We start from the raw sequence: 14221 nt of genomic DNA, 5'->3' as shown, positions 1-14221 counted from the left end.
GCTTCTGCTTTTACCTCCTAAATTTGGAGACGTTAGTACTTAAAAAATTTACCCGAGGAGCAAAGAAAAGGAACCAAATTCTCTATCCTCCAGGTGTTAGAGATACTTTTCATATTTTGTCCTATCTAGTATTGTCTCCCTTAATTGACTTCTCATGCTTTAAGTCTTTCCTTTGTCTTCATTTCTAGGAATTTTTTACTCTATTTTTTTGATAGGTTATATGTTCCTGATACATCCTGGGTGTAACCAAATTGAATTATAAATAAGTGCTATATTTGTCTCCACTGGGCTTCTGAGGGACGTTTGGTAATGGTTTAATACATAGTTCATTCACAGTCAGCAATGGGGTCCTTCTGGCATCTAGTGAGAAGAGGTCAGGAATGCTGAGTACAGTGGCAAGATAGCTCATTTGTTCGGAATTAATATTGTTTTACATTGTACTTTTTAATTTTTTTAAAAAAAGAACATAGAAAATTTTTGTATTCATTTTCCATTAAATATTTACTTTCCATGGTAATCCAGTTTTCATGAGTATTAATATCTATTTGATTTTCTACTTGTAGTATAAGGCTGAAAAAGATGTATATTTTTTTTAATTGCTTTTTTTAAAAATATGTCAGTGGAATGCATCATAATTCTTATTACACATAGAGAACACAGTTTTCCATGTCTCTGTATATAAAGTATGTTCACACCAATTCATGTCTTCATACATGTATTTTTTTTTTTTTTTAATTTATATGTGATGCTGAGGATTGAACCCAGTGCCTCACACAGGCTAGGTGAGCACTCCACCGCTGAGCCACAGTCCCAGTGCCCCCATACATGTACTTTGGATAATGATGTCCATCACATTACACCATCCTTGCTAACCCTTCTCCTTCCACCCCTCTGCCCTATCTAGAGTTTGTCTATTCCTCCCATGCTCCCTCTCCCTACCCCACTATGAGTTAGTCACCTTATATCAGAGAAAACATTCAGCATTTATTTTTTTGGGATTGTCTAACTTTACTTAGCATTATCTTCTCCAACGCCATCCATTTACCTGCAAATGCCATAATTTTATTCTTTTTTAATGCTGAGTAAAATTCCATTTGTGTATATATGCCACATTCTTTTAATCCATTCATCTACTGAAGAGCATCTAGGTTGTTCCCACAGTTTAGCTATTGTGAATTGTGCTGCTATGAACATTGACGTGGCTAAGTCCCTGTAGTATGCTGTTTTTAAATCCTTTGGATATAGACCGAGGAGACGGATAGCTGGGTCAAATGGTGGTTCTATTCCAAGTTTTCCAAGGAATCTCCATACTGCTTTCCATATTGGCTGTACCAATTTGCAGTCCCACCAACAATGTCTGAGTGTGCCTTTTTCCCACATCCTCACCAACACTTATTGTTGTTTGTCTTCATAATAGCTGCCATTCTGACGAGAGTGAGATGGTATCTTGGACTAGTTATGATTTGCATTTCTCTAATTGCTAGAGATGATAAACATTTTTTCATATATTTGTTGATTGATTGAATATCCTCTTCTGAGAAGTGTCTGTTCATGTCCTTGGCCCATTTATTGATTGGGTTATTTTTGTTTTGTTTTGTTTTGTTTTTGGTGTTTAGCTTTTTGAGTTCTTTATATATCCTAGAGGTTAGTGCTCTATCTGATGTGTAAGGGGTAAAAATTTGCTCCCAGGATGTAGGCTCTCTATTCACCTCTCAGATTGTTTCTTTTGCTGAGAAGAAACTTTTTAGTTTGAGTCCATCCCATTTATTGATTCTTGGTTTTAATTCTTGTACTATAGGAGTCTTATTAAGGAAGTTTGAGCCTAATCCCACATGATGAAGATTAGGGCCTACTTTTTTTTTCTATTAGAGGGAGAGTCTCTGGTTTAATTCCTAGGTCCTTGATCCACTTTGAGTTGAGTTTTGTGCATGATGAGAGATAGGGTTTAATTTCATTTTGTTACATATGGATTTCCAATTTTCCCAGCACCATTTGTTGAAGATGCTATCTTTTCTTCAATGCATGTTTTTGGTGCCTTTGTCTAATATAAGTTAATTCTAATTTTGTGGGTTAGTCTCTGTGTCCTCTATTTTGTACCATTGGTCTACCAGTCTGTTTTGGTGCCAATACCATGCTGTTTTTGTTACTATTGCTCTGTAGTATAGTTTAAGATCTGGTATAGCGATGCCACCTACTTCACTCTTCCTGCTAAGGATTACTTTAGCTATTGTGGGTCTCTTATTTTTCCAGATGAATTTCATGTTTGCTTTTTCTATTTCTATGAGGAATGCCATTGATAGGAATTGCATTAACTCTGTAGAGTGCTTTTGGTAGTGTGGTCATGTTGATAATATTAATTTTGCCTATCCAAGAGCAAGGTAGATCTTTCCATCTTCTAAGGTCTTTGATTTCTTGCTTTAGGGTTCTTTTATTTTCTTTGTATAGATCTTTCACCTCTTTTGTTGATTCCCAAGTATTTATTTATTTTTTTTTTTAGGCTATTATAAATGGGGTAGTTTTTCTCATTTCCGTCTCAGAGGATTTGTCACTGATATACAGAAATACCTTTGATTTATGAGTGTTGATTTTATACCCTGCTACTTTGCTGAATTCATCTACTAGTTCTAGAAACTGGTGGAGCTTTTGGGGTCTTCTAGGTACAGAATCATAGCATCAGCAAATAGTGCTCATTTGAGTTCTTTTTTTCCTATATGTATCCCTTTAATTTCTTTTTGCTCTGGCCAGTGCTTCTTCAAGACTATGTTAAATAGAAGTGGTAAAAGAGGGCATCCCTGTCTTGTTCCATTTTTAAGAGGGAATGCTTTCAATTTTTCTCCATTTAAAATGATGTTAGCCGGGGGCTTAGCGTAGATAGCCTTTATGATGTTGAGATATGTTCCTATTATCCCTAATTTTTCTAGTGTTTTAAACGTGAAAGAGTACTGTATTTTGTCAAATGCTTTTTCTGCTTCTATTGAGATGATCATATGATTCTTTGAGAAAAGATGTGTATTAAGAATAAAAGGGCAGGGCATGGTGGCACATGCCTGTAATCCCAGTGGCCTGGTATGCTGAGGCAGGAGAATTGCAAGTTCAAAGCCAGCCTTAGCAACTCAATAAGGCCCTAAGCAACTTAACAAGATCGTGTCTCAAAGTAAAAAGGACTGAGGATGTACTCAGTGATAAAATCCCTGGTACAACAAAAGAAAGAACACAAGAAGGTAGGGATGTAGCTTAGTGATAGACTGCTTCCTATGTATGTGGAGACCTGCATTCCATCCACAGCAAAAGGGGGAGAAAAAAGGATATTCTTGGAAATAATTTTAGATATGTGTTAGAATGCTTTGAGGAAGAATAAGTGGGATGTACTATTTAAGTATCTTGATTTTGTGCATTTATCATTAAAGCTTAAAATTTATTCATGGTGGTATGTAAAGAAGCTTCTTACTGTATAGTCATTTACTTTAGTTCTAAAGTGTTATAACACTGGTTTATAAATCAGGAATGCAGACTATTTCATTATGGTGGGTACAATCTTTAATTTTATTTTGAGCATTCTGCATATCTTTTTCAAAAATATTTTTAGTTGTAGATGGACACATACCTTTATTTTATTTATGTATTTATTTATATGTGGTGCTGAGGATTAAACCCAGTGCCTCACACATGCTAGGCAAGTGCTCTACCACTGAGCTGCAACCCCACCCTACCATTCTGCATATCTTGTCCTTTATCAAACACATATTCAGTGCCTGTTAATGAGCCAGGTATTTGAGACACAGCCAGATATTTCTGCTTTGAGGAGAGCTGGGAGAGGTCTGGAGATATAGCTGAGGTGTATCCCCAGTGTTGAAGTATGTAAACAAAGTATTATAAGAGGAGAATTTATTCCTGCTGTGTCAAATCTTCCAGGCTAAGAATAAGAATACATTTTATATAGAGAGAAAATAGTATGTGGAAAAGATTCAGAACATATTTGTGCGTCAGTATGCTTACTTACAGCTTACTGTGCTTAGGGAATAGGGAGTGTTAAAGGTAATTTTCAGATAAGGTCAAATTAGAACTGCTCGTACAGATATAAAAATGAGCATATGATAAGAATTTTGTTAAATTCATTCAATGAGATACCCTAACTGGTTCAAATGAAAAATTTTTAAATAGCACAATTTTATATGGAGTAATGAAGTGTTGAAATAAATTTCAAATGGCAAAAAAGCTGCCACCCCTCAGCTATCTACAGTTGATTGATTCTTATAGTCAATCGGACAATACACAATTTTCCATTAGAATGGAAAATCTTTTTCTATAAGAGTACCAGGAAATTTTAGAGCACTTTCCAGTGCCCTGCCAAAGAATCTATATTATGGAGAATAGGGAGTCAATAAAAGTTTTGTGTTAGGAGAATGAAGTTAGGAGATAGAACAATTAGAGTTGTAGTATATAGGATTAATTTAGTATAGGAGCAGTCAGTTCAGGTAGACGATTGTAGTGGCACTAGGAGTGAAGAGCGTGGATAGATTCGGTACACATTAAGATTTAGAATCCTTAAGTTATTGACTGATAAAGTAGATAACGTAATGAAAAGAGACATGGTTGCTAGCTTAAGGATTATAAGAATCATGGGTTTTTATACTGAGAAAGGAGATATAGGGAGAGAGTCAGTGTTAGGGGCAAGATAAAGGTAGTTTTTTGACCTGTGCTTTTTGAGATGATTTGGGATAGCAAAATGGAAATTCCCTTTTGCAGTTAGAAATCATAGATTTGGACCTAAGAAGAAAATTGTAGGCCTAGGATTTTAGTCCGAGAAACATCAGTTAAATTGGAATTTATGTAAAGCTAAGTAACTTAAACCAGGAACAACTTAGAATGGACAATAGGAAGAAGGCCAAGAACCTTGGGGGAACATCTTTGTATGATCCTGAGAAACAGTTAATGATATGTGCCTTAGGGGTATTATGATAATTTGGTTGTCACTTTGTTTTGAAATCTTTTTTTGGGGGGGGTACTAGGGATTGAACCCAGGGGTGCTTTACCACTGAGCTACATCGCCATTCCTTTTTAATTTGCTGAGGCTGGCCTCGAGCTTGCAGTCCTCCTGCCTCAGTCTCTCGAGACACTGAAATGACAGACATGTGCCACTGTGCCTGGCACAGGCACCTATACTTTTGAAGGTTGCTAGGCCACCTTTACTACCTGAGAAAGATTTATTTATCTGTATACTAAGACTACCTTTATTTACCATAGATGTCCCCATACCTTGTGTCCCCCACCATCCTCCCAGAAACCCCATTCCCCTGTTCCTTTCTGTAGCTCAGGATGCTATATAAACTTCAACCATCTGGCTCTTCTTGAACCTCATAATTTTGTGAGGCTTCTGTGCCTAAGTACATAACAAACATGTTCCCCTCCTGTTAATCTGTCAGTTTATTCATAGACAAATTATCGAACCTTGATAGGCTTGTCCAAGAGCCACAGAGCTGTCAAGTCCCGAACCAACAAAACCAACATCCTTGTTTACAACAAACATTTTTTTTTTTGCTACTAGGGATTGAACCCAGGGCACTCTACCCCAGAGATACTCCCCACTATTCACATTTTATTCAGAAACAAGATTGTGCTAAATTGCCCAACATGACCAGGAACTTGTGATCCTCCCGCCTCAGCCTCCTGAGTAGCTGGAGTTATAGGTATGCACCACTGCTTTGGGCTGATTCCCTTTCATTGTTCTAAAATCAAACTCGTATAACTACAGAGGAGAAAATACTTTCTTTCTATCTTCTAAAGGTTCGATAATTTGTTTTGAATTCTTAATAATGTACTTGTTCAGCTTTAGTTTTTTTTCATTGACATCTAAAATTGTATTTATTCTTAGGTTATAGCCAGCAGGAGAACTTTGATTCCAAAATTCATAATCCTTTCTTACTTCTGAGACTTACATCCTCATTTTAGATTTCATGTTGAGAAAAACATGATTTGGAACTGTGTGTGAGAAGCAAAATCACCAGTGAACAGAGAATGGGAGAAAAGAACTTGCCCTTAGGTCTCTTATAATATTTTCTTAAAACATCCTGGACTTATGTGATTATACCTCTGTACGAAATGCATTCAAGGATTCTTGAGGCCTGAGATAGCTGCTCTTCTGTTCTGGATTATTACATAGCTAAATTTCAATTGATCCTGTTGCTTAGTAGTTGAGCGAAGTAAAGCCTAGACGTTTTTGTGCTCCCATTTACCTTTCTTCACAGTCCCATTCTTGGCTTGGAGTTCATTTTGATGGAAATCCCTTGCATCACCACAGCCACTACCATGTAGGTAGAAAGGACAATTTTGAAGTTATTAAGTCTGTTTATCTCATTTAAGGGGGGGCAGGGAACTGTGTTTAAATTAATTATAAATTGTAAAATCCATTTATAAGATTTTGTGGTTAGAATTTGGAGGTGCCTTTAGAATAGGCATTTTCCTTTTTATATTTATGCATTTGCAGTTTAAAATTCAGAGAAACATTGAAACTCTTTTTCTTTTCTTCTTTTTAGATCATCCGATTATGATGGGTTTTGAGCCCCTTGTTAACCAGCGGCTACTTCCACCCACCTTCCCTCGATATGCAAAAATAATTAAAAGGGAAGAAATGGTCAACTATTTTACAAGATTAATAGATAGAATAAAAACTGTCTGTGAGGTTGTGAATTTAACAAATTTACATTGTATTCTGGTAAGTACAAATCTCTATTCTGCAATATAACTTTGGTTTAATAACATCACTTTTCAGAGTCTGATTGTCCAAGGGTAAATAATAGTGCTTACCTGTTTTCCCTGATAAGATAATTAAGTTGTGGGGAGGGAATACATATACATACATAATATTTAATCTTCATGAGGATTTTATATTGTCCATTGTAGAGATTCAGAAGCTAAAGTTTAGAGGGTAGGTAATTCACCTACAGTTTAAGAATGGGATTCAAAACCTTTCTTGTAAAAGTGTGTGTGTGTGTATATATGTATATATTTTTATATAATAAAAATAGGATTATGGTGTTAGATAACCTGTTTTTTTTATCACTAATCTTTATTTCATGGACACTTTCCTTTTCATATCAACAAATAAACGTGCATTTATATTATTTTAATGATGTGTTATTCCATTGTATGCTTATAGATTTTTTTCAATCCATATTAATTTTACGTTTAGGTAGTTTTCATTGTTTCATTGTTTTAAACAATACAATGGTAAACATATTTGTAGGTAAATCTTTATACAGTGTGTTTCATTCCCCCTTAAGGTAAATTCCTAAAAAATGAACTTTTTGGCTGAAAGAATATGGACATTTTAAAGCTACCATATTTTGTGATTAAGCCTTTTTGTGTTAGGATATAGAAAAACAGGGTGTATTTGAGAATATTAAAACATTCAGGGATGGAACTTTTTAGTTGGTAAGGGTACAGTGACATATTTAAGATTTGAAAAAGGTAGAAAATATACCAGAGAATACTGATTCTTGGGACATAAGCATACTAAGATGTGTTGTGTGACTATGCATAGACAGGCATTTTTGGCTGTTTGTTATTTTGCATGCTCAGGTACGTAATTACTAGCCCTGTGTCATCTGTAAATCCTTCCTTTTGGTTACAGGTTGCCACTGTACCTATTTTCCTTGAGATCACAAGAATCTAGTTTATATTCCCAGTACTGGGCAGCAGTTTCTGGGATACAGTTGATGCTCAATAAAGATTTTTGCTCTTATTTCCATTCATTCTTGTAAAACCTTTATTGTCTCATGCATTATTTTTTTTTTTGTCATTAAAGCCTAACATAAGTCTTCATTCCTTAGCGAAACTTCAGTATTTATACTTTCATTACCTTCTGTTGTAGCAAAACATAAAACAAAACAAAATTCTCTTGTGCTTGCTTTACTTTTAGTAGTTTTCCCTGATTCTGAGAATCATGGGATTTTAAAATAAAAGAAATCATAGACATAAACTGACATTTTGCATCTAAGCAAGCTGATTCAGGAGAGTTGTAACCAAATTAGATGATGATAGCAGCGTATTTGGAATTAGAGTAGAGCTGTTCTTTCTGCTGCATCTACTTTTCTGATCCTAATTGTTATCTATTGTGTCTAACAGATTAATTATAACATTTTGCAGTGTAAACAACCTATTTTATACCCCAGAAGATAACATGTTCTTTTTTTTTTTAAAGAGAGAGAGATGAGATAAGAGAGAGAGAGAGAATTTTTTTAATATTTATTTTTTAGTTTTCGGCGGACACAGCATCTTTGTTTGTATGTGGTGCTGAGGATCGAACCCAGGCCGCACGCATGCCAGGCGAGCGCGCTACCACTTGAGCCACATCCCCAGCCCCGATAACATGTTCTTAATGTATGTTGTTGTATTACTAGTACTGTTTTGTTCTTGGTAGACAAATGGCTTTTTTCTCTTCTTTCTTTCTTTCTTTTTTCCTTTTTTTTTTTAATGAAATAAGCAATAGGGCTGACTTGGGTTTTGGTAGGCTAATATTGAAGGCTAAGTAGGCTGTCATTGTGCCAGTCATTTTCACCAAACCCTCAGAGAAGACCATGGTCTCTTTCAGGCAGTTCAGGGAATTCACATTGGTTCTAAATACAGTAAGTAGCTGAGGCATTGTCAGTAATCTTTTGGGTGTTTTTATATAAGCTTCAGGATTTCTTATTAAAGAACATGATTGTGTAGATTCCTAAATAGACATTTTGAGCTGGTTGAGAAATAGGGAACGGTTAATAGCAGCCTTTGCATAGACTTCTAACATATTTTCTGTCTGACCCACATCACTAAGTACTTTTGACTGTGCATATGAAGGCTAAGCAGTAGATGAGGGAAATGTTTTTACTCTACTATCCGGTTTTTGTTGTTCTGTTTAATATATATTCATCATAGAACATTAAAGGAAAAAGATTTATTAGTTTTATTCATTAACAAGTATTGCAGAACAAAGCAAAGATAAACAGAGTTGTTAAAATCTTTCCCACCCATTGCCAATTAAGTATTTCCATTTTTATGATTCTTTATCCTAATCTGTTAGTATAGAGTCTTTTTCCATCAAGATTTTATTGGAGCTGGTATCTTAAATCTATTTTGCTTGGACATAGCAGATTCTCAGCTTTAAATGAATTAGAGAACCTCTATTTGACTAATCTCTTGCCTTTCCATGTAAATAACCTTGGCTTTTTTTTTTTTTTTTTTTTGTCTATGACCCATTCCTTCATCTGTTGTCTACTGTACACACTTTTCTCCAGTTTTGGCCTTTTGGCTCCTGATCACCTTCCTGAATCTGATCTGCTATCATAGCTGTTTCTAGTCCTTTGGTTTTGTAAGTCCCTTTGTTTTCAGTGACTGCTTCTTGATCTGGTGCTTTTCTGGCTCAGCCTATAGCAAAACTTTTAATTCTGTTTTAAATCATATTCAGTTACTGTTGTTTTGGCTATATCCTTGATAGTGATTATTATTGTATATACAAGTTTTCATAGGTAATAAAAATGTCTAGATTTGGAATTTCATTTATAGTTAGTGGATCAGAAATAATTTAAAACTAGATTAATATGAAAAGAACATAATAATTGGACTTTCTCTAAAGTTTACAAAGGAAGTCTGAAGTGACATTTGGGAGTTTTAGTTTAGATGTAGTTTTAGTTGTAGATGGACACAATACCTTTATTTTATTTACTTTTATGAGGTGCTGATGATCCAACTCAGTAACTCACGTGTGTTAGGCAAGCACTGAGCTACAACCCCAGCCCCAGGTTCTGTTTTTCCACCTTTCCCCTTTAGTTAGGGAGATGAACCTAGTACACATACACCTATGTCATCTGAATATGTACAGTAGAATTTTTAAAGGGGGAAAAATCAGTGTAAGTTGGACTATGGAAATATAATTTAAGAGTTGGAATTTTATCTGAGTCTTGAGAAATGAATAGGATTTCATAATGAAAAAGTAGAAGAAAGGACTTTTCTGGGAGTTTGAGCAACATAGTCACAGGTTGTCAGATCAGAAAAAAAGGCATTCTGAATGGCTTCATGTTGAGTTATGAGTTGAGAAGTTGAATACGTATTGGTAAGGTGAAGCAAAAATTACAAAACCCAGATGATGTTGTCTTTCAATTGTATGTTCTTCAACATTGAAATGATACAAGTCAAAGTTCCCCTTTGTCTTAGTAGGCTAATAACAGTAATTCAGGTGAATGATAATGAGAACCTTGAGCCAGATACTTGGCTGGTTAGTTTAGAAAGATCAAATAAAACCTACAATAATAATTATTTTTACACATTTATATTTTATCTTTGTAGTACATGAAATTTAGTGGACATAGCAAGCAGTCTACATAAACTACAATAGATACAATTATAGATAAACCAAATATTTCATTTTCTTTATACTTGCATCTCTAATATCCATAATTGTTATAGTATTAGTGGTTTTCCCATGGTTCTTACCGTTACTCATATACACTAAAATTTAGTGATTATTGATTCAGCTTCTACCCATCCTTATACCTTCCATTCTCCTTTTTACTCTGACACTTTAACACCAGAGGCACATCAGAGTAGCTCTTAATATTTTGTTCAACCCAGACAGGCTCTCGTTGGTCCTAGATATCTGGCAGAAAAATTATGGATCGCTTTGTCAGGGGGATGGTAGCATAAAGGCATACCATAATAGATGGAAGCTAGAGAGTCAGAACCGGACTACTAGTACTGGATGTTGAAGAGAGTGTAGTAAGGGAGACCATGTATCCCAGGAAATTTGAGACAGAGAAATATAGGTGGTAGGAGGGAAAGTATGGCAGAGACCAAGAGGACAGGAAAAGTTAAGAGAGGATAAAGGGACCAAGTAGTCTAGATCTGTCTCAGAAACCTATTGCTATTACTATTAGAATAAAATGCCAAATTATAAAGAGTGCTTATGTATAAATAAGATAAACTAGATTGGAAAGTGACTGGATGTGATGGTACACACCTATAATTCCAGATTCTCAGTAGACTGAGGCAAAAGGATTTCAAGGGCTACCTGGGCAACTTAGACCATGTCTCAAAATAAAATGTCTGGGTATGTAGCTTAGTGATAGAGCACCCTGAGTTCAATTCCCAATACCATACACATAAAATAAATTATAATATTTAATGTTGAGAAAGGGAAATAGTTATCTTCCTACACTCCTATATCTCCAAGATCTTTAACTGTGGATTCTCTGACCCAGCAACTTTCTATCTAGAAATTCAGTATAAAATGATTTGAGATGGGTGCAAAGATGCATTAAAAATGTATTTGTTAAATTATTGTAATTTGAAAAACCAGAAACCCAATGCCCAATTATGATCTGATCCATTCTATGGTATGTGTAGAATGCCATACGACCCTTAAAATTTTTTTTTGAAATATTGACTTGGAAAAATGTTTATATTTATGAACGTTCTGCTTAAGGATATATATCCACTTATAGGTTCTCTCAGGCAAAAAGAATATTTTCAGAGATGAAGACAAATTCAGTTTAAAAAACATTAGAGCCCTGTGCATTAATGTGCACCTGTAATCCAAGTGGCTTGGGAGGCCAAGGCAAGAGGATTGTGAGTTCAGACCCAGCCTCAGCAACTTAGCAAGGTCCTAAGCAAGTTAGTGAGACCCTGTTCCAATATAAACTATAAAAAAGGACTGAGGATGTGGCTCAGTGGTTAAGTGCCCCTGGATTCAATCCCCAGTAGCAAAAAAAGAAAAAAAGATAATATCAAATACCAAAATGTTAACACTGACTATTTTGAATATTGGAAGATAGTTTATTCTTTGCATTTTTCTGTATTTTCAGTGTTTCTGATATTTTGCATAAATATAGAAAAACACAATGGCAGGAAGGAGGGTAGAGAAATTAGTGAAGAGAAACCCAAATATTAGGAACCCAGAGTATGAAACTTTTGGAAGCTATGGAATAATTAGGAAGAGTGCCTTATTTAAATGTAGTAAGTAATAGACTTTATGGATTGTGTTCTGTTCGGGATATGTGCTAGCCGTAAGAAATTTAGAAATGGAGGCCAGAGGCATAGCTCAGTGGTAGCGCATGTGTGAGGCCCAGGTTCACTCCCTAGCACAGGAATGAAAGACAACGAAGAGAAATGCATAAATGGCATACTGATAAAACTATGAAAACAAGCATAAGACATTCATTAGTTCACCAGATATCTTTGGATATTTTCTTTGTGCTAGAGCTTGTATACCTTGAGGAGCAAAAACATATCATCTAAGTTGTCATAAGGCTTACAGCCTAGAGTAAGAGAGAATTCAGTCAGATAATCATACAGATTTGTGTATATTTTGTGTGATTTTGTTTGTAATTATAGAATTACAAACCAGATAGAGGTCTGAAAGAAATGAACATATGTAATGAAGGAACTGATCTAGGTGATCAAGGAAGTAAAGGTAAAACTAATATTTGGAAGTTTTATATATGTTAGGATGGTGAGGGTGAAGGACAGTTCCTGGTGAAGGAAGCTGAATGTTTCTCCCCTCAGGATGGTACAATCAGAAAACTGGTAGCCTGGAGTATAATTGATGGAGGAGTTGGGGATTTGGTGAGGTTGGAGAGGTAAGCAGGCCAAGCATGGCTATTTAAGCCACCTTCAAGATTTTGGTTTTTATCATGGAGCAAATCTATTAGAGATTTATATAGGATCATTATAGGTTGGATAGTAGTAGTATAATTGAATTAATTTGCGGTGATGCAGTGGCTGTATCATAAAGATGAGATTAAAAGGCAACTAGTGTAAACATGGGAAAATAAATTAAGAAACCATTACTATAGTCTAAGAAACTGCTAATTTAAAGATGGTAGTGCTAATGTAAGGATGGTAGGCAGATAGTGTGAGGTTAAAGGAGCCATGTGTCAGCTGAAATTGATAGAATATTGGTGGAAAATTAAAATATGGGACACGAGAAAGCTCTCAGGAAGATCTTTAGGCTTCTTACTTATAAGTTTAGGTGCATTCTTTTGCCATTCATTGAAATTGGGGACTTTTTAGGACAAGAAGAAAGAGTCTTAGTTAAATAGAATTCAAGGTGCTTTTGAATATTTTAATAGAGATCATTGATGTTGACAGTGAGGATAGAGATTAAAGTTATGTGGTAGAGATATAGTTTTTGAGTTTTTACAATATATGTAGTAATCGCAGAATCAGCAATGATAAGATTCTGAGGAACAAAATGTTATAAATTGAGAAAAAAAGGGTTGTCTAGAATTAAACTTTCAGCCTACAGGTCAGACTATTGTGTGACCAAAGAGGAGGAAACTCAGAAAAGTCCATTCTTTTATTTCACTGTTACCCTACAGTAGTGCCATAAGTTTTCCCAAATCCAAATACCTATATCTAACAATTCCCAAATCAAGACTTAAGATATATACATTTTAACTATAAAATCTGGAAGATGCAGAGCAATATGAAAATAATTACCATCCCCATCCCATAATCTATAGTTGTTAATATTACGGTGTATTTTCTCATATTTTTTTCTCTGTATATAAACCCATGTCTTTTGATCATTCCTCCAAGTCAGAAAGAGTAATAAGAATCCAGTTGAAGCAGGAACTAAAGTTCTACCATTACTTACTAAGTTGTTATTTATATTATTTTCATGGTGTAGAAATTTAATATTGGTGTCCACATGATTCTATTATTAGTCAATTCTCTAAAAAATATTTTAGTCTCTAAAATTATCCATTGTCACTTTGATATAATTAGGCAATTTGTATGGAAATGGCCTTTGGCTACTTCCCATATTTTAACTGTAGTAGTTGGTCATTTTCAAAAATTGTGCTTTATGGACCTCATTTTCTTCTTTTACTTAATCTGTTAATAACTTTGCTTTTTCTCTGTCTACTAGGACTTTTTCTGTGAATTTAGTGAGCAATCACCTTGTGTTCTTTCAAGATCTTTGTTACAAGTAAGTTTCATTTAGTTTCAAAATAACTATATTAAACATTAAATTATATGTATTGATTGTTTTATTGACTGATAAACCAAAGGAAGATGCTTTAAAAGGATATTCCACAGTTAGCATTATATTTTTTAATAGAATTATTGACTTAGATTATTAGATACTAATCAAAAATCATATGCTGGGCATAAAACAAGCCTGAAATAATTTTAAAATTTTAATATGTGGAAATCATACAAAAACAACTTTCTGACCATTTTAGAAGTA

General features: G+C 34.7%; 1 protein-coding gene across 4 annotated transcripts in view; it reads left to right on the top strand.

Moving 5' to 3' along the window:
• Naa35 (N-alpha-acetyltransferase 35, NatC auxiliary subunit) overlaps positions 1–14221 on the top strand; it is a 116178-nt gene that overhangs the window by 76971 nt on the left and 24986 nt on the right. For all 4 annotated transcript variants that reach the window (XM_046425901.1, XM_046425903.2, XM_046425904.1 and 1 more), the window contains exons 12-13: positions 6534–6712; positions 13901–13960. In XM_046425901.1, the coding sequence (XP_046281857.1) occupies positions 6534–6712; positions 13901–13960 (239 nt within the window). The remainder of the gene's footprint in view (positions 1–6533; positions 6713–13900; positions 13961–14221) is intronic.

The sequence above is a fragment of the Marmota monax genome, unplaced genomic scaffold, assembly GCF_021218885.2.
Source record: "Marmota monax isolate L192 unplaced genomic scaffold, Marmota_monax_Labrador192_F-V1.1 WCK01_AAM20220418_F8-fsc00265, whole genome shotgun sequence".
Taxonomy (NCBI): domain Eukaryota; kingdom Metazoa; phylum Chordata; class Mammalia; order Rodentia; family Sciuridae; genus Marmota; species Marmota monax.
This window is presented reverse-complemented; position numbering and strand designations above follow the sequence as displayed.